This window comes from Quercus robur, chromosome 5 (genome assembly GCF_932294415.1).
Source record: "Quercus robur chromosome 5, dhQueRobu3.1, whole genome shotgun sequence".
Lineage (NCBI taxonomy): Eukaryota > Viridiplantae > Streptophyta > Magnoliopsida > Fagales > Fagaceae > Quercus > Quercus robur.
The window spans coordinates 16,072,447-16,094,627 of NC_065538.1; the positions used below are offsets into that span (position 1 = coordinate 16,072,447).

General features: G+C 32.7%; 1 protein-coding gene across 1 annotated transcript; it reads right to left on the reverse strand.

Moving 5' to 3' along the window:
* Window positions 1-236: 236 nt before the first annotated feature.
* On the reverse strand, window positions 237-5,637 carry LOC126725268 (LRR receptor-like serine/threonine-protein kinase IOS1). The gene is made up of 13 exons (XM_050429832.1): window positions 5,504-5,637; window positions 4,883-5,417; window positions 4,291-4,766; window positions 4,014-4,152; window positions 3,846-3,917; window positions 3,660-3,731; window positions 3,504-3,584; window positions 3,129-3,295; window positions 2,815-3,038; window positions 2,592-2,718; window positions 2,320-2,382; window positions 2,048-2,237; window positions 237-872 (listed from the first exon to the last, which is right to left on the reverse strand). The coding sequence occupies exons 1-13, from the start codon at window positions 5,583-5,585 to the stop codon at window positions 461-463; spliced, it is 2,640 nt and encodes an 879-aa protein (XP_050285789.1). The 5' UTR covers window positions 5,586-5,637; the 3' UTR covers window positions 237-460.
* Window positions 5,638-22,181: the final 16,544 nt, after the last annotated feature.

Consider the following 22,181-nt stretch of genomic DNA (forward strand, 5'->3'; position numbering starts at 1 on the left):
CCATTACGTATGTGCTTGTTAAAAAAACTACCTGTGTATTTATAGTTACATGACATTTTTAATGAGTCATGTGACTTGGGGTAAATGGAATACGGTGTCCACAATAATGGCATATTTATTAAGTGTTACTTTAGAATCTATATGGTTGTTTTTCTTCACCCAAAAAAAAAAAAAAAATCGAAATTAATGATTTTTTTTTTTTTTTTGATAGGATCCAAATTATTGTTATTCATTAATTATCTGCAAAAACAACTGAAAATCTTGATAAATTACATACTACAACCCCATTACACTCAGGTTTCCAAAAAAAGAAAAAAAACATGGGCCATTAGGACCATCACAAATACGCTTTTAACACTGAAATTAATTGAAGTAAAATATGAAGTATGAACTGACAAAAATTACAAAAAGCAGAACAGGTTCAAAATCCAATACGCCAATTTCCATCTTGGAAAACATTTTACCTGGCTAAAGGATTGAGTGCAGTCGTCACATTGATGTTGATCATGTCAAATGAATCTTTTGATTCATCCTCATATCGGTCTTTCCTTTGAGCTAATTCAGTTTCCACGGACTCCTTCAGTTCTGCCACTACCTGATCCATTGTTGGCCTTTTACTGGATGTTGGAGATAAACAAAGCATTGCTATTTCAACAGCTTTCCACACAGAGTTGACGTTGTAATTTCCATCCAACTTTGGATCAACAATATTTTTTATATCCCCTTTAGCAAGCATGGAACTCACCCACTGACTTATGTGAATCCTTTCTTTGGATCTTTCTATCACAGGTCGATTCGTGATTATCTCCAAAAGCACAACTCCAAAACTATATACATCACTTTTCTCAGTTAACCAATTGGTTATATAGTACCTGCAAGTGATAGCATGTTGTCAATTAGGCTATGTTTGGTTCTCGTAAAATATTTTCTGGAAATGCTATTTTTGGAAAAGGAAAATATTTTCAAGTGTTTGGTTGCATTATGAAAATTGTTCTAGAAAATATTTTTATGTGCTTGGTAACATTCTAAAAATGCTATTTTCCACCACCACCCACACAAAACCGACCACCACACAACAGGAAAACCACCAAAACACCACCACCCACACCACCACAACAACAACAAAAATCAAAATCACACAGAAATCAAAATCACACAAAGAGAGAGAGATCGGTTCGTGGGTTTCCGGCGAAGTCAAAGGCTCGTGGGTCGAAGGCTCTGGGTTCGTGGCATGATCTGGGCTCTGGGTTCGCCGATGAAGTCGAAGATTGGTTCGTGGGTTCGTGGCGCGAAGGCTCTGGGTCGCCGACGAAGTCAAAGGCTCGTGGGTCGAAGGCTCTGGGTCAAAAATCGGTGGGTCGAAGGCTTTGGGTTCGTGGCATGATCTAGGCTTTGAGTTCGCTGGCGAAGTCGAAGATTGGTTCATGGGTTCGTGGCGCGAAGGCTCTAGGTCACCGGCGAAGTCGAAGGCTCATGGGTCACCGGCGATGGGCTCTCTCTCTCTCTCTCTCTCTCTCTCTCTCTCTCTCTCTCTCTCTCTCTCTCTCTCTCTCTCTCTCTCTCTCTCTCTCTCTCTCTCTCTGTTTTCCGGAAAATGAGAGAAGGTAAAATAAAAACGGAAATGATTTTATACCCCAACACACGGTCAACTGAAAAGCATTTCCGGAAAATTTATTTTCCATACGCAACCAAACACCCGCATTTATGGAAAAGCATTTCCGGAAGTGATTTGAAGCCAAAACAAACACAGCATTAATTTTTGTTGCAATGTTGTTTTTTATAAATTCTGTAACTCTCTTGATATCAAATGTATCAAGATTTGAATGCATTTCTTTGGTTCGGAAGATAAAAACAAAAAGGCAATGCCACATAAGACCAAATTCCGAAGTCTTCCTTCTATATTCTTTTATTAAATTTACATTAAGATAATTTAATTGTTGTCTATAATTGTCAAATTTGTATTTATTTCATTTCAGAACTGGTGACACTTTTTGGATTATGAACATAGAAGATGATAATAAGTAAATTAACTAAATGAAATACTCACTCAGGGTCTAGGTACCCAGGGGTGCCAGCAACAACAGTTGAGACATGAGTGCCACCATCAGTTGGGAAAATCTTGGATAGACCAAAATCAGCTAGTTTGGCACGGCACTTTTCATTCAGTAAGATGTTTGTTGTCTTCACATCTCTATGAATTATAGGTGGCTTACAACCATGGTGCAAATACTCCAATCCTACATTTGACATTGCAAATCATTTATAAACACACGATGAAACACCGTAAGGAAGAATTACGCAAATCAAATCATTGCTAACCTTGTGCTGCATCCATTGCTATTTGAAGTCTGGCTTCCCAACTCAAGATATTTGTATTCTCACCTGCATCCGTAAATTCAATGACGTAAATCTTTTTGGTTGTGTTATTCAACTGAAGCAACCTTTGATCATGTGGGGATTACCGTAAGGAAGTTTCAGTGAGGGAAATTATTAATATGTTACTAATAAATGAAAAATTTCTTTGCTAAGGAGAATAAATTGATGGGCTAAGAATTTGGAGTCTTTGCTAGACACTTCAATTATGACCAAACCTGAAAGATGTGCTTCTAAGTCTCCGTTGGCCATGTACTCATAAACAAGCCCCATGTTTGTTCCTTCATAGCAATACCCGACAAGGGTAGTTAAGTTTTTATGATGAACTCTCATAAGAAGTTTTACCTGTAATACAAAAATTATCATCTTAGTTAATTTAACTTAAAATGCTATGTTTGTATCTATCATAGGAGCTCAAGAATTTAAATTGTAGTTGCTTGCCTCTGCTTGAAATTGCTGATATCCTTGAACTGATGATGCAGAGAGCATTTTCACTGCCACTTGAGTGTTTTCAATGCAGCCATGGAAAACTGTTCCAAATCCACCCTTACCAAGAATTCTCTCAAAGTTGTTGGTAATTCTTAGGAGATCAGGATATGTAAATTGTCGTTGTATTGACTCCAATGATTGATTCTGGACGTTGGGTTCAAGATCTACTTTGGCAACTGCAAGATCATCATGAGCATGATAAGCAAACGTCTGAGGTGAATGTTCTGTGTTTACATGAATGTGTAACTTATATTTAAAATTTTAACCTTTAGTCGTATGTTGTTGTTTTCTGCTTCTTAGCCCCCACAAGATGGCCACAACAGTTAACGAGAGGATGAACAATCCACCAACTGATGCTACAATTGGAAAGGCAATATTCTTCTTCTTCTTGTTGCATGAACCAGATCCACAAAAATTTGAATTTTCATCCACACTAGCAATGACAACAGGGTTGGGCAAAACAATAAAAATTAAGGCAAGAATTACAATTAATTGTAGTTTCTTTTTTATGTATCATAGAAATTATTGCAACTCATGCTTAAGCTTCTACAGAGATATTAGATAGTTTATTATTCTACGAAAAAGGAAAGTAAGGAGAATCATGACAATAAAAAGCTCATGGTCTTTGACAAAACTCATACCTTAACAATAGTGAACCCTTCTCAGAAATTTCAATGAGCTTAGCTGGAATTGAACCATTAAGTTGGTTTTGTTTTAAGTTTCTGCAAGAATAGATTAAATATGATTTTCCTCTTATCTAACCATGAAATTTGTAATATCAAATCCAAGCAACTTACAAGACCCTCAAGTATTTTAATTGAGTTAAAAACGCTGGCACCGATCCCGTTAAGCTATTGTTTGATAAATCCCTGAAATCAGCAAATCACTTTCCTTCAATATTGATAGTCAAAAAACTGACACCTGATTCTGTAGTCATTATAGTGTTTCAATTTTTTTTGTCATGTAAGATTGTAAATACTTACAAGTATTGTAACATTACGAGATTTGATATATCAACTGATATTTCTCCGGTTAATCCACTTGAGGACAAATTCCTGAGCAAATTTTACATTTTACAATAAGCTAATTAGTTGATGCTTCAAAATAACTTTTGAAAGTCAAAAGGGTTTAATATGAATGAAAAAACTCACAAGGATATTATTCTAGGGGGATTATAACCCTCGTAGCTACAATTAAGACCTTCCCACGAGTATGCTTTTGGGGCACACGGATCTCCACGCCAATTCCTCTCCACTCCGTACGTTGACTTGAGGTTTGTTATGGCACCAACTAATATTTTCGTATGGATTCAAGTAAGTAAATTTCTTTGTAAACGAGGATATGGTACCATACTGATAGTGAAAACTGAGAAAAGTATAAGTGAATGCCATGTAATTTTTAAGTACTTTTTCATGCATAATAACATACCATCTTGTTGGTCGGTTTCTGATCGTGGGAGATCTTTGACTGTATATATCTCAATTGCATTGATGATTGGTGGAAGTGTTGAATTCCCAGTTTTGAGGATAGAGAAAACATATTTTCCTCCTGTCAAGGCCGTTGTGCTGTACACAGTATCCGTCAACAAGTATGTAGGAGAAAGGGGTCCATACCAGAGTTCTCCATTTATTGTAATGTTGAATGATCTGGACTCATTCGCTCTTAGCTTTACAACTTCAGCAAAGTGCATGTAGACATAAAATTCAGAATTTATGTCAGTTGGCTGAACGTAGAATTCCATGGGAGCACTCTCATTTATTGGTGTAGCAGCAGTACTCATGACAACAGATGGTACCCAGTAAGCATTGTGTCTTTCTTTGTTTACTGTCAACGAGGTACTTACAGCTTTCCAATCATTGAAGTTCAGGCTTGACCAATAGCGATCATAAACATCATCCTTATACCTAAGTAAACATATATAGTCAGTACAAACTAGGGGCTAATATAATCTATGTTCATATTTGAAGGAGAAACTACATATTTGAGTAGCTAGGATGAGATTTTAAATGAAATTACTCACCTGTATCCTTTTTCTGAACCCAAATCAGAGCGTAAGAAGAGCGACAATGATCCAAAATTTGTCACATACAATGAACTGTTTATTGGCCTTAGCTCTAATGCTGATATAAATGGTGTCCCAAGACCAGTGTTTACAAGGCAGACTTGTATGTGATTTAGAGATGGTACATGTATGAGCTCCTTGATTACACCAAGGGAACTATTCTCTATTTTGATGGTATCCCACAAATTTGGTCCAAGATGCAGATCAAATTCAGGCAATTTGCCCTGACCATCATAATTCATATAATAGAAGTTTGCTCGGATAATATATTTAGCGCCTTGTGTAATGTTGTTTATGCTGTAACAGTTCCGGATACCTTGTGGAAAGCTTCTGAGTGTCCACGCTTGTTGTTGTAGGCCATCTTTGAATTCAAGTGGTATGCTCTTACTTACACCAGTGTTAATGTAGATCGCATCAGAAATGTATTTTATGCCTGTTGTGGGCTCTGAATAGCTCGAATTTTCTGCTAGTCCACAATCTATGCTTATGAAGCCTGAGACATACAGAACAATTCCTCAGCTTGTTAACCAGATAACCAAAAATTAATTGAATAATATTCCAGGACTTAGATTATCATACCCGATTGATCCTGAGCTTGAACCAAAAGAATGAGAGCCAAACCACCAAACAATGCAGGGATGAAATTTTTGAACCGCCCCATCACAATGTAAACTTCTTGCTTATTGGAACAATGTGGGCATATCTTTGCTGCCATCTTGTACTTTATACTGACAAAGTACACTACCAAACGAATTAGTGTAGTTTTAGCAGCCTAGTCAAAGTCTACTGTCCTTGCAATAGCAAAGTCAACTGTCCATGTTACAAGAAGGGTTACCTTTCCAGTCTTTGTTTGTTTCTTTTTTATTATTATTTTTAGAAAAATTCTTAGTTTCATTTTAGACACACAAATGTGTGCAATGTTGTAAATGGAATTTAATCAGATTTCCCTTGGAAAATAAGTTATTTTATTAGTTAAATTAATTGGAATTCAAAATTCTTTTGCATGTTGAGAGCTCATCAAATTGTTTAATTCAAATGTGATGCTTAGCAGAGATGCAATGTACCTAGAAATTTACTTTATTATGATTTCCAAAAATGGGGACAAAAATCCCCTCCAAGTCAATGAGAAAAATGTTAACACGCAATATGTTAATATGCATAATACTCTTTGAAGTCTGACCTTATTATGGAAAACCTAACACAGCAATTGAAGCGTGTGAAAGGGGGTTGATTATTTTTGTCACTGATAACAGACACAACTTCTTTCCATGTCCCATTGCAAACAGGGCATACTTTCATTCAATGGGAGTTTCCAAGCAAAAGCAGGTAAGTCTATACTTCCAATCAATGACAAAATCCTAGCGCCAGTGTTTGGGGCATGTAAGACTCATAACTCGACAATTTCAATTGTTAAAATAATCTTTATGTCAGAATAGAATCAAAGCCAAGGTTGGTCGAATATTGAGTTCCGCTTAGGTTAGCTTTTCTGTTTACGCGCTACTAAGCGGCGCACAAGATCTTAGACAGGTTTCATCTCCTTTTGAGAACACCTTCTTACTAGTAGGGGCTAAGCCTGATGCAAATATACCAAAAGAGAAGATATATAGTGTTGATTCTACGAAGAGTGGATTCGACACATGTATTATGGCTCAATAATTTAGTTTATAATGAGGAATAGGATATGTTCATTCTTTTTGTGTTCACATAATACAAATAATAAGTTATGTATATTTTGAATTGTTTGTCATTTTTTTTTTCCCTTTAGTAAATTAGCACCAAGACATACATTAGTGCAAGGAGCACATACCAGCCATCTTCCTCGAACTAATTGTAGGGAGTAGATCAGTAGGAAGTAAATGAAAAAAGCTAAGTGGAGGCATATGAGTTTCTCCAATGACTCTCAAGTGCATGGACAATTTCCATCTTATTTTCCGTGGTCTTTACCAAATAGCCCCACTTTTGAAGAATTTTTATTAAAAATGTCGTGGATTTATTGTTTGACTTGCTAAAGTGTACGGTTTAATTTGAAAATGTCAACAGTATTCTCGAGTTTTCTAATACGAAAAAGATTTTGATTTTGAGCCTCTCTCTTGTCTCTCCCAAGTAAACAAAAGAAAAGTTTAATTTGAAAATATGAATATATGGCCAGATTTTAGATGAAAATAAACTTAAAGGTAAGTTATTCCTTTATTTTTTAGTAAAATTAGAAACTAACTTTTTTTTTTTTTTTAAACTTAAACATAGCCCCAAGGTTGTTCAGAGCTCTATCACATAACGAGGTTTCTCACATGACGATCTTATTAGATATCTCTCACAACATGTGAAATCCATATATAGCAATTGCGTATTTCATTTTTTTTAATTTTTAAATTTTGGAGAATTTCTCACTTGTAATTTTGCTCCATTAGCTACTCTTATCATTTTCTGTTAAGGAAAGAAGACCAAGAAAAGGCCAAGATAAGCATCAAAAACATCCGCTAGGTATCTTAAAATTATTGTACGTAAGGTAGCTATCAAATTCTTCCAGTCAATTTATGCTGCTAGACGAGTATATTATATGTCATTATGTGATTGTGTAATGTCGGTGCCCAATTGCCAGTATAAAACAAAGATAATCAACTTGCTATTGGTTGACCAATTACTATTTCGTTTTTATAGTCCTCTTAAAAAAAAATTAAAAAAATTATTTTCAAGAACTTTGTGGCCTAAATTTGTCGTTTGAGCATGGAGGTGTCAGTTTCTATAGTTGGATCGGAACTGACTGTAACCAGCGTGATGGGCGGGGTACAATATTATTATAAAACTAAAATAAAAAATACTAGCCTCATCACACGCACTTCGTACGTGTGATGAGGCTTTTTTTTTTTTTTAGTGGTCCTATTTTGTTGGAAAAAAAACTGTGTTTTTTTATTTTATATTTATAATTTTTATTTTGAAAATCTAATTTATAAGTGAATAAATCAATTTGAAAATTAATAGAAGAGTAGTCCTATTTTTAGGCAATATTTAGTGGGAGTTAGAGTTACATTTTTACCGAATTGTCCTTTAGTTTTGTCTCTACTTAAACATAAAAATGTAGGGGTATTTTTGAACTAAAAAATGATAATCCAAACAGGGGAAGCCCTTAAATAATAGTATAGATGACAATATTTTTTTTTTTTAAATAGATATTAAAACCATCCATATATTATTGGTAGGTGTTGAAATTTTTTTTTAGTAGATGCAAATATCTAGAGCTCGTTCATTTATGCAATACAACAAGTGATCAATCATTTGTAGAGACTGGCAAGTTGAAAATATATCCAGACACATCCCATATCATCCCACCATGCTATATTCCTCTCTGTTTCGTAATTTAAAAAAATTAATTAATTAATAAAGCATTCCATAAAATTTAAAGGAAAAAAAAAAAAAAAAAAGAGTTGTTGACTCAACATTTCAATCCACCCGTTTTGGTTGAGTTGAAAGTTTCTCCACTCTTTTCGCTTACCTACCGTATACTGATTAAGTAATGGCTACAGTGGAGTATGGGGTTTGATAAAATAAAAAATTTATATTTATATTTGATAGATTAAAATGTGCATTTTAATCTATCAAATTTATACAATATGTCATTTAAGGTTTGCATCATTCAGTAGTATTTCTTCTTCTTTTTTATTTATTTATTTATTTTATACTCATAAACTTGGCAATTCTGTAGTTCATAATCTGGCTAAGTATACAAGACATACTAGAGATTTATCAGTGTGGATGAAAGATGTTTCTGCCCACTTTTATGATGTTCTTTTGGCCAACGATAATTAGTTTTTTTTCTAATAAATTTCCCAGTTTTCTTTCAAGAAAAAAAAAAAATTTTTTTGAAAGAAAGGGGGAGAAACTAGAAATGTTGTCCTAAATTCTCAAATTAACCCCTACATTCCAAACATGTAATTAATCAACAGTTGCTTAAGTTTAGATTCAACAATTTGGTTGATAACAAAAATATCACCGCAATCCAAAAATAGTATAAAAAAAATGCATAAAACAAACACAAGGAATTTCGTAAAGAGTGAAATTTTTTGAAAAACTCTTCCAATTCTGTAGCCTACCCTACTCGAGAATTAACTACAGAATAATATTAGCTAAAATAGTCTGTACTTATAAAACCTTTTCTCAACATCATGATTTTCAGACCCAGACCGTTCAAAGAACCGGAGAAGGGAGAGGTTCAAGGTTTTTAAGGTCGGACTGAGGTCCAACTAAGGTCTAACCATAATGACGTCAAAATTAATTTAATATTAATTAAAATACAAATAAATGTATTAAATGTGAAAAAATATGAAAATTTACCCTTAAAAAAATATCATGCAATTGAAACAACTTTCCAATGTATTTTCGTTATTTTTATAAAGTGAATAGAAAATAATAAATATAAACAAGCTTTAAAAAATTGTATTTATTAATCTTTTAAATAAAAAATGCATTTCAATTTAAAATAAAATCATTTTTAACATAAATTTACAATTTTCATATTCATATTTATTGATGTGAAAGAATAATTCTTGAAAAAAAAATTAGAAAATACTATTAAGTAAATAGTGATAATATTAAATCCAAAACTATTAATCTTGTAAAATTAAAATAAATAAAATATAAATGTCAAGGACACAAGGAAGTTTACTAGTCCAGTGGGTAGCGAGTTGGACAAAAGTCCAAAACTCGTAGGAGGTCGCTAGTTATATGCCTGGAGCATGCATTTTTCCTAACTAAATTTCAGGACCCATTTTCTCTTGCTAAAGAATCGGATTGGGGTCCAGGTCACGGATGCTCGGGTCAGACCGTCCAGTCCAATCCGGATTTAACAACCTTGCTCAACATACTAAACATATAACATGACCATATTTCTAAATTTTCATAATGAATTTCAATTTTAATATTTTTCTAGATTAAATTTAGGTATCTTTTCTATTTGGGATCTCAATGCTACAAAAGATGTCTTGCTATAGTTGTGTCAAAACTAATTTGTATATGGTATACTCTATGTCTTCTTCAATTTACCATGGTAGATGATTAATTTTGATAAATGTCAGGTTTTGAGCAGTATAATATATGTCGGTTTGAGATTCATATTTACAATTTTTTGAAGCAAGATCCATGAGGATTTTCTTTTCTTTTATTAATATTGCAAAAGATGCTGATAATGAGTTGGCAAATTTCAAAGCATGGTTTTACTATGTTTATTATAAATCCTTAGACCCAAAAGTATGTTCCAACTTCGACCATTATTTCATGAAATATATGTATCTTCTATTTAATGTTGTTGACAATTTCTAATTTTTATAGGATCTTTCTTTAAGAAACGGCAGTGATACATAATGAGAAGTCTTTATAACCCAATGGCATTGGTTTATTTTGATGTTGAGAACTTTAGAGCCCCAAAAAATAAAACCAATGCTATTTCTTATGACCTCAGTGTTTTTTTATTCCTTGATTTAATGATTGATTTTTTTTTCTTTCTCGATTCCCTTCAAAGTGTTTGAAGAAATGCTTGGACCGAATGCATTTGATTGGGTTTTACTAAATTTTGCAGATTGATTTTGGCTTAGGGAATATATTTTTTTATTATTAAAGCAAAGTCACACTCAAAAGCTATTAGTTGCATGGTAAGTGGCGGTATACAGTGAGAAAACGTTAGAAACCAGTGTCATTAGTTTATTTTGTTGTTGAGGACTAGGGATGTACATGGGTTGAATTGGGTCAGGTTAAAAGGCTTTTTCAATCCAACCCACCATGGTCGGGTTTAAAAAAAATTTATAACCCAACCAACCCAGCCCATTACAAGAGTCCAACTCAATTCGATCACTTGACTCACATTGGACCTATGGATTGGACAGTTTTTTATTTTTAATTCAGCATTAGAACGGTATAAACACAAATAAGAGCAATTTTATAGCCATATAAACCTGAGTACAGCACCAAACCAACATAAACTACTTTATTAGTGCTTCAAAGTTCAAATCAACTTAGCTAAGAAACAATATAAACATGAACTAGTTTTATTATTCTATAATTAGTAGGATATCATATAGTTCTAGATATTCCAACTCAATTGATAAACAAAAGAGTAAATAATAAAATTATATAATATATTTTTTTAATATATATTAAATATAGGGGGGTCAAGTTAAGTTAGGCGAATTTGTGAATCTGTTGACCTGCACCTAACCCGACCCACCATAAAAAAATAAAAAAATAATTTTACAATCCAACCCAACCTATTAACTCTTAAAAATTAACTAGACCTAGTGAATTGGATTAGATCAAGTCAGTTTTGGCAGATCGATGGATTGGTGACTTTAGAATTATTAAAAAAGAAAAAACAATTTCTTTTGAACTTGGTTTTTAATTTTTTTGGTTTAATGACTGATTACTATTTTCTTTAGTTTTTCAATACTTATGATTTTTTTTCTTTGGTTTCTCAATTCCCTTCAAAGTGTTGAAGAAATACTTAAAACAAATACGTTTAATTGGGTTTTACTGATTGTTGTAGATTGGTTTTGGTTTTAGGAATTATATTTTTCCCTATTAGCAGAGCAAAGTCACACTCAAAGAGCTGTTATGTGAATTTTGTTGAAAAAATTGTGAAGTATTGTATTAGTAAGAAGATTATCATTTTTTTTATTATTACAATAAGAAGATTATCATTTTAGTATGCAGTTGAATCTAAAGCAATTAGGGCTTTTTAGTCTATCCTATGTGATGCACGAATTAACGACTAGTTAAATACTTATATTAAAAAAAATGAAAAACAAAAAAGTAATTTGCAATTAATATACTATTCATCTAAAATTGTTATCATTGTTAAGGTTGAGCCCTCCTACACCTACTTGTAACCTGGGTTTTGTTGGGTTGAAGAATGCAAACACAATATTGATTCTTCTTCGATTCCAAGGTAATTAGAATTCTGAGGTTACTTTAGTTACGGAAGTAACATTGTTAATTTCCTCATAATTCACGTAGTAGATTCGTGATAATCCTAATCTAGATTCTCCTAAAAAAAAAAAAAAAACACTCCTAATCTAATCCAAACACCAAATTCTCCGAAGAATACTCAGCCTATGCTACAAAGAACTCTCTCTCTCTTTCTCCTTAATAGAACAAAAGTTTTATCGGGGGATTTAAACTCTAAATGTTTTCCTTAAAAAACACAAGGAGATGTTATCAGGCCTAGGGTTTTCCTCACTCCGATAGAGCACCGCAGCGAGTGAAGACATGTTTTCCAATCCATCTTTCCAATCTAGGAAGATGGTTATTCAAAGGAAGCAGAGGGTCCACAAGCTCGATTACTCTCCGGTTAGTATTGATGCATTCGATCTTATATCACAGCTGCCTAAACACATCATTCAACACATCCTCTTCTTCATGCCTTCAAAAAACGCAGCTCGTACTAGTGTCTTGTCAAAGACGTGGCGACGAGCATGGATTTCGCTCCCTATGTGTGATTTCGGTTGCGTTCAATTTTGTTTGTCTCGTCAACATTATGAAACTGAGTTTGTGAATAGAGTTGATGAAGCTCTAGTAATACTCAAGGAGCAGAAGGTACTTGTCAGAGAATTCAAGTCGAGAATGAAAATTCGTGATACTATAGATGCATCTTGTATCGATAATTGGATGCAATTACTCATGAAAAATCACATTAAAATTAAAAGCTAGACCTTGGAATTGAAGGCCAAGAAAATATCAAAAGCTATACTTTGCCTAGGACTGTTTTTGGTGCTGAAGCATTAACCGTATTGAAGTTAAGAGGTTGTAAGCTGGTGGATTCCTTATTCTGCGACGACAATGGAAAGTTTACTGTTTTGCGAGAACTGTCTATAGAGGAAATGGATGTTTATCCAAGTGAATGGAAGAGAGTACAGAAGCTCCTATAGTCCTATCTTGCTGCCCTTCGCTGGAGGCACTTACTGTGGACATGTTCCCAAGGAGTTACATTGGAAGGTGCAAAAGCTCTCTTCAACTTGTCAATGTTCCCAAGCTTAAAAAGGCATATTTAAGAAATGTTCAAAAGATTAGGATTGAAGCACCTACACTCGGAACTCTCTACTGTGAAGGCTGGATCCGTGCCAAATTGGATTTGAATTTGATTGCACGCAATAATGTAAAGGAGCTGGAAATTAAAGGGTTCAGACTTACAAAGAAATTCTTCCAAGAGCTTAATTCTAAATTTCCTCTTCTTGAAGACTTAGCAGTGTTGTTCGACTCCAAAGATATTGATTTTTCAAGCCATCGACTTATGAGGTTACATTTGCATCATTACTCTGATTCTTCACCAACTGTTAAGACCAATTGTGAAAATCTGCGTTCCTTCAAATATAGTGGCACGTCAACACCATCAATAATTCTTGTCAATTCTTCAAGTCTACAAGAAATTGAACACAATCTGTTCAATGACTATCAAATAACCATGCGATGGTTACTTTGGTTGAGACGATATGTTGGAAACTTTCAGCAGAGTTCTAAACTTTTGGTGTACTGTCATTCCACTTCCATCGGTAAGTACACAATTAAATGGAAACACACACACACACACACATACATACATACATTCATATATATATATATATATATATATATATATATATATATTGATTTACTTTCTCAATTATAGTGATCATAAGCTAAGCACTCTGATACCATATTTTCCCTTTCCTATTTATTAAATTTATCAAATAAACTCCTAGTTTACTGTTTTGATACACAGTTAATCAGATATGAGGCGGAATTAAATGAAGAAAGCATTCCTCCAAGACCAAATATTAAGCATTTGATGTTGTCTAATGCTCCAATATTAGAAGATTACACCGCTCTTATAGATGGCCTGTTATGGAGTTGTCATCCAAAGATATTATCAGCACATTCGAATCCTGAGAGCAAATTCATAAAGGTATACATTTTGTAATGAAAAGAAAACTGTTTATTATTTATAAGTGAGAAATTTTTGTTCGGTTTACGAGTATCATGCTGACTATTGAATTTCTTTTGATTTATATTATAGCCCTTGTACGAGACCTTAATGAGCAGAGAAAAAAAGCCAAAGTGCTGCAGTGGCTTCAACACCAAATGTTGACGTCATTACTTAAACGCTGTGAAATTAATTAATCACTCTGGTATGAGATATAGAGGAGTATGGGTGCCTCAGAGCAAAGCGTTATCCGATTCATTTCTAACTGCTGAAGTATATTGAAGTATAACTTTTAAGCTTGAATGGTAATTAGAATATTAATATTCATTTATTGACTTCTTTTTTTCTTATTTTAAGCTGGTTTATTTATTTATTTTTTTTTTTTTTGAAACTGACGTGATATTTTAAAGCAAGTCTAATTATGAATGTGAATGACAATCAAGCTATAAATACTTTTTCTGTCACAACTCTTTGAAATTACTGTTATATTTTCTCAATTACCACTATTAGAAGTTACTTTTTTATGTACTTTCTTTTCGCCTTTATATTTCTTCATTCTCAGTGGCTCTTACAGTCTACGAGTCCTCTAGTGTAGTTGCAAATTGCCAAGGATCGGACACTCCACTTGTATGTAGGCTCTTAATTTCGGTTAAAGTGATTAGCAAAATCAATTTTTGGAACCCCATCTTTCCTGCTTGAATCATTGCCTCCCCTGTAACCATCTATATTGCAGCTAATTCTGCCAGCAAATATTGTTGCCAATGCGCCTGTACAATAATCAATTCTTCACAATCTTCCAATGCTTTGCCACATTTTGGACATATGTTTACTTTTTAGTTAAATTTGATTCTTTGTACCTGCCACCCAAATACTTATATTAACAGAGTTTCAAAACTGCCTTCATGAAGAACCTGATTTCTATGCAACCATAGGTTCCACGGGGCATTGAAAACAATCCCAACTAGATGGAATGAAGAAATTGTTATCCAAGAGCTCATACTAACAAAATCTAGCACACCTATTCTTAGAGGTAGGTCTTAGTCTTACTCTTGAACATGATAATGAACAAATAAATGCTCCAACGTTTTATCTCCATGCATGATTAACATAGTTGGAATCACATCTAATATATATGAATATTAAATGGTCGTGTAATAACTTTTAAAACTCCACCTTTAGTTTTATTTATTTTTAAGGAACGTACTATATCTTTCAATCCTTTTTGGGTTATCTTGATAATTAATTTTAACAGAAAAATGACTGAAGAATTTTGTTATGTATATCAAGGGCATCCAAACTTGAAGAAATTATGATGCAGACTAGACAACATAGATTTTGCAAATTAAGTGATGAAAACTGAGCTTTAACTTTTATTCTTTCATTGAGTAGAGAGACAGAGAAATTCAAATGGTAGAAAAGTATTAGTAGAGATCATCAATGACAAAGATGGAATTACATGAAATTTGGTGACATACAGGGAAACGAAGTTAGGAGTAAAACTTGTAGCCTTTGGCTATGATTGAGGCCGCTTTCAGCCAAATTCCTTTGTTAGGCAATTGAAATATGCATTTTTGCCGTTTTTAGTAATATTTATTTTTAATAACTTTTAATTTAAAATTCAAAATAAGATATCGTCTATTTTAAGACATTTGTAGTTTTAATTTTTGCAATTATCTCAATTTTTCTGTTTTTAGTAAAAATTACTACTTTGCCAACTAATTTTGTGATAATCTTGAATTAGGCTTTTCTAGGTGTTTTCATAGTTGCCCACGTTTTCTTTTTACAATCTAAGTATATTGTAGTTTTTCAGATTTATAGAAATACAGACTTTTGTCTATTGTTTTCTTATTGTTTCTCTTCGGTAGATTCCAGAACTCTATCATCTTATGGATTCAAGGAATTTCTCGTAGATTCAAGGTTTTGTTCCGAAGTTAACATGTTTAGTTTCTTTTTATTTAGAAAGTAACGTTTTTTTTTTTTTTTCCTTTTTTTTCTTGTAGCTTCTATGACATTAAATTAGAAGCTAAATTTTGGTTTTGTGGTTTCAAGTTTCAACCCTCACTTTTTTAAACACAACTTTCTTAAATTTCAAAATTTATAGATACAACCTTTCAAATAACCTCATTTTTGAAACCCTGAAAAATAAATTGTATCAAGTTGAGAATTATTTACAATAATCAATAAAAAGAGTGAATGTAAGTTAGTGAATATTACAATAAGTTATGATAATTTATATATATATATATATATATATATATATATATATATTATCAATTCTGAAATGATTGAAGGTATGGTGTATAGAAGTTGATATTAAGGAATTTACAAATGGAGTCATCATAGTCCAAGAATGTATCTTCTAGAAATCAATTACATGTATCTGTTCAAGTGATGATATGGAAATAAATTTTCAACAAAAAAAGATTGAGATTAAAATAAAAGAGAAACATGGAAACATTAAGAGGACTGAACCAAAAGGCCTAAAGCCTCCTTTGAAATTGTCTTCGCCAGTTTTCCATAACCATTGCAATGAGATTTTCAATTGCAGACATTTCTATAATGAATTCATGGTATAAACTAATCTGGAGGCCCCACCAAAAGGCAAAGACAAGCACAAAACCATGATTTTCAATCAAAAATTTAATGAGAAAACAAGATACATGAATTCAAAAATGCTCCTTTCCAAATATATTCAATAAAAGTAATCACATATAAGAATTCTGATTTCCTTAACCTTAATTTCAAGTGCATGATCATGTTTCCATCTAGCAACCCATTGATGGAAGTCCGAAAATATAAAAGCTCAAAGTTAGGCGTAGAATCACGTACGCACCTATTAGGGAAAACCATAATGATATGTAGCTGCCTAAGATTGCCGTACTAATCTCGAATAGATAGAAATTTGTTAACAATTGCAATTATTCATATTAAAATTTGACTCTAATTGGACAAAAATCTTAATAAGCTAAGAGGAATTAATCATGTGTCATAGGTTCCAATTAGATCAATTAGTAATTCTCTTGTTCCCAAATAAGAGATTTGAGATTTAAATTCCACCTACAATAAAAACCAATTAGTATCTTGGCCAAATAATATAGAACAAAGTTTCTCTCCAAACTAGTTTGGAGAGAAACCCTTCAAACTCCTTGTATATCTTTATATTGAGTATGAATTTTGAAAATTTAACCACTAGTTTGTATGTTCTTATTCTATCCTTCATGCTTGCAAAATTTCAAAAAATTCAAAGATCAATTGCTATGTCATCAAACAAATATTAAAATTTCAAGTTTTTGTGATTTAAAATTGTGTATAACAAATAAGTTTATTGATCGAATATTAAATAACATCCGATTTGAACGAAATTTGATATACATGTTAAGAACATAAGGAATATGAAATTCAACGATTAGACTTTCAAAATTCACACCTCAAAAAGAGATATATGAGAAGTTTGAATAATTTATCTCCAAACTAGTTTGGAGAGAAACTTTGTTCAATAATATAGAGCCATTATTTTGAAATGGATGCTATAGGTTGAAATTTTATCATATCAAGAGAAATTATCGAATGCTAGAAAGGGTAGCCTTGGGTTCTACACTTCTACCCATGGGCAGCTTTAATTTATCTTAATTACAGTTTTTTTTTTTTTTTTTTTTTTTCATATGTTGGAATTTTTTAAGAACAATGGCTAACCCAACAAGTTTCATATAATTTAACTTAACATGATATCAAAACTCAAACACTGCTTGGAAATCAAGAGGCGCAAAACCAATGTCGTCCAAGTTTGATTTATTGAACCAAAACAACATGATTAAATCTCACCACAATCCATTGCTGCAGCAAAAACCAGAAATAAACCCATAACAAAATTAACAACACACATATTATTAATAATAGAACAAAAAACATAAAAATTAAATCACTGCAAACCATATTGAATTATTAAATTGCTAAGAAAACTGTAATGAGAAGAAAAATGTTTATTATGCATAACTAAGAAATTTTAGTTCAGTTTATGACTATCATGCTGAAAGTTGAATTTTCTTTTGATGATAGTCATAAACAGGGCATATAATGTTGGCGCCACTACTTAAAGTCTGTGAAATCAATTCACTACTCTGATATGCAGAGGGATATATCGGCTCCTCAAAGCAATGTGTTAGCTGATTTATTTCTAACTACTAAAGTAAATAGGAAAATAAAGTTTAAGTTAGAATGGTAAATGGATGATAATTACTGAAGTAATATTGAATGTGAGTGATAGGTCAAGAATATATTGACCCCTTTGGTTACTTAATTAAATTAATTAGCCAAGTGAAATTAATTAGATTCAATTATATGCAATAAGCATGGTAGCACAAACAAATCACGAACTAAGGTGATTTGTTTACGAATGGAGAAAACCACCAAGACAAAACCCTACTGGGTGAATTTAAGGTCACCACTCTCGAGAATCTACTATTATTAAAACAAGTAATTACAAGTAAAAGGAATCCTAGTACCTAATACCGACCTACAGTTGAACCCTTACCCCAATACCCAATTGGACTTGTAGTGACAATCTCTCCTTTCAATGCATGATTCCTAGTACGTGACTAACCAATCGATGCACGGATCCAAGTACGTGACTAACACACCAACTTAAGGAAGATGTTGGCTGCAAAGTTTTTCAATTCATCCAGATGATGAAGATCAAGAAACTCATTGGTTACAAAACCCTTGGCGCACAAACGCAGCAGCTTCTATAAGAGAAAGATGAACTAGGGCAAAATTGTCTCCGGTCACAATTTGTGTGCAACAACAATTGCAACAACCTTTGCATCAAGTGAGACAGCCCTTAAAATAATCCTTATATATGTCTAGGGTTATGAGAAAAGAAACCCTACATAAATAGCTTGGATATGCATGAAAATCAAATCTAGAAATATGAATTTCGTAATTCTCAATAGATACAGCTTCTGTCAAGAGCTGTCGAGAATTATATATTAAATCTTGATAGATACATCTGTTGAGTTATCTGTCGAGCTTTAATGAATAGGACTCCTTCATTTGATTCTTGGACAAATTTGCATGGCTTTAATACTAGACTTGAACTATTGTTCTTTGAAGTATTAAACACATCCTAGATCTACTCAATTACATGTAAAGTGTGTTTTGTCAAAGGATTAGCTAATTCTATATGACATATGTTCTTAACAAGTTCCACATATGTCCTTACAGTGAGTAACAATTAAGCAACATTTTCTTACTTAGACAAAGTTTAGCTATAAAATTGGTTGTAGCCTAAGGCTACAACCTTACTTAATAAAATAAATATTACTATATATTTTGAAAATCTAACTATTCAATTGCATGTTTTTTATGCTTGTAATACACATGCCAGATTTTGTGTTAACTGAATATTATTTACTATATGATCTACAAGCTTATATTTTATACATAATTTTAAACTCCAAAAATTTGCAATTTTAATAATTTATTGATGGCATAGTTATTGATCTTTAACTTTCTAGAAATTTTGCAAGTATGGATGATATAAGAAGAATGTTAAGTTTTAGACCCCTAGAAAACACAACATGTTTAACCTAATTTATTAGCTAAGTTGATACTTAGGTTAATAATTCAAACCCAGGTTAAACATTCATCACAATCAACATGCATAGCGGAAAACCATTGAAACAACTCATTTCAAGGTAAAAAACCTCTGGGGAAAGATCCCAAGAGAACAATCCACTATATCAAGTTGAGATTTATAGTTCAAGAAAACCAATTCTTAGTAAATCTAACGCAGTACCAAACTGAGCTCTAAACTCCTCAAACTTCTTTGATGTGAACTTGCTCTCACATGAACCTCCAATTTACACTTTAGATCTCCCACATAGTCCTCCAGTCTATGACTTCAAGACCACCCTCTTGAAGGTTTAAATCTCTAGTACCTTTAATGACTAGTGATGGCAGCAACTTCTAGAACACTAGATTTTGAGTTTATTGAAAGAATATTGTCGGTAGAAGATTAGAGAGAGCTTTGGGTACATAAACCCTAGATATACAATGGAGGCACAAGATGCACTCCGCTCTCTCTAAAAAACCCCTTCTAGAGTTAGTATATAATGTTCTTTAAATACTGCAACAAACAGATCATGATTTGGGCTTCAAACTGACAAGTTTGGGCTAATGGACCAAAATCTAACGTAGTTACCAAACTGAGCTTTGACCCCTCAAACTTCTTTGATGTGAACTTGCTCTCACATGAACCTCCAGTTTACGATTCAGATCTCCCATATACACCTGCAGTCTATGACTTCAAGACCACCCTCTTGAAGGTTGACATCTCTAGCACCTTTAATGACTAGTGATGGCAGCAACTTCTACAACACGGATCTTAAGTTTATTCAAAGAATATTGCCGGTAGAAGATTTGAGAGAGTTTTGAGTACATAAACCCTAGATATACAATGGAGGCACAAGATGCACTCCGCTCTCTTTAAAAAAAAAACCACTTCTAGGGTTAGCTTATAATGTCCTTTAAATATTGCAACAAACAGATCACGATTTGGGCTTCAAACGGACAAGTTTGGGCTAATGGGCCAAAATTAAAAGCCTGCAAATCAAGTATCATAGACTCGATTTCTATGAAAATTCATGTGGAAATCAAGTCTGCGAGACTTGAGTTTCACAGGAAAACCCAGAAATCAAAACTTAAAACACACAAGCATACACAACCAAACAAGCAAAAAACAAAGATCAAACCATGAAACCCACGACAACAAAAAAAAAAAAATATATATATATATATATATATATATATATCAAACAGAAACCCAAAACACGAAGACAAAAAACAAAGAAAGATCAAACTTAGAAACCCATGAAGACAAAAAACAAAGAGATCAAACCAAAGAGATCTTTCTAACGAAACCCAAACCACGAAGGCAAAAACAACAAACTAGAGAGATCAAAACCAGGTGGCAGCGGTGGGGATTGAAATCAAGCTCTCGGAGTCTTTAGGTGGGTCTTTTTCATTCTTGTTGTTGATTTTCTCTCTGGGTCTTGATCTATCACTCTGGGTCTTGCTATGTTAAGGCTTCCATGCTGTGTTAAGTTTTGATTTCTGGCTTTTGTGGAACTCGAGTCCATAAGACTCAATTTCCACTTGAATTTTGATAGAAATCGAGTTTGTGATACTCGAGTTGCTACAGTAAACTCGACTCTTACACACTCGAGATGTTAGTTTCTTAAATAGTTTGAAAATAATGCTAACTAACAAAATTGTTTGAAAATTGGTGTTATTTTGAAAAAGAAAAAAATCCCTTTGTTTGGTTTAAGCGAGTGATTATAGGGCAGTGGTGGCTTTACATGCAAGCTAGGGTGGTTACAAGACCACCCTGCCTTGCAAAAAAATGTATATATACACTTACAAAAAAAATATTATATGCTAAACTAACATATTGTGACCACCCAAATAAAAATTATGAACGCCCTAACTTGAGAATTACAAAAATTTGGGTTCAACAAAAATAAGAATAGTGCTACTACATTTACAACATTTTCACAATAATTTTACAACAAATATAATGCAGTAAGTTGCAACTGATTCTAATTTGGGCCAAATATTAATATCATTTTTTTACACATCAATAATAGTTTTTTTTTTTTTTTTTTCGCTTTAGATTTATTGTAAAAATGTTGTGGAAATAAAATTACTCCAAAATTAATTCTGCCTCCAAATATAATTCTTAATCCCTGTATTTTTTAAAGCTTAAATGACAAAAATAAAATATTAGCTTAAATAAAAACAAACATAAACCAAACAAAAATAAGACAAGACTAGATAACAACAAGTGAAAAAATTATTCAACAAAAAGCCTATTATAAAACAAAAAGATAAAATTTGTAACTCATTCAACTTATTCAATAAAAATAATTTATAATTTCATTTTTCTTTAAAAAATTGTTCCAAGAAAAATATTGTGGTAATTTAAATTTTTTAATAGCCACCTTAAAAAAAAAAAAAAAAAATCAAAATCGTAGAGCTACCACTTTATAGGGAGGATGGAAATGAAGAAGAGAAAATAATGTTTGTGGTTGTTTGGTTGAGGGTAGAAAATTGGAGAGGTTTTGGTGGGGCTCACAAGTTTACTCTCCTACCCTACCAAAACATAGTTTCTCCAAATTGGAGAGAAAATAGGGGAGAAAAGTGTGCAAAACGATTTGGACAAAATTGCCCATGATTCCATTTCACTTCTTTGGCTAACTAGGCGGCTTGCCTTTTTCCTTTCTTTTTTTTTTTTTTTTTGGGTTGGCTGTTTGCCTTTAA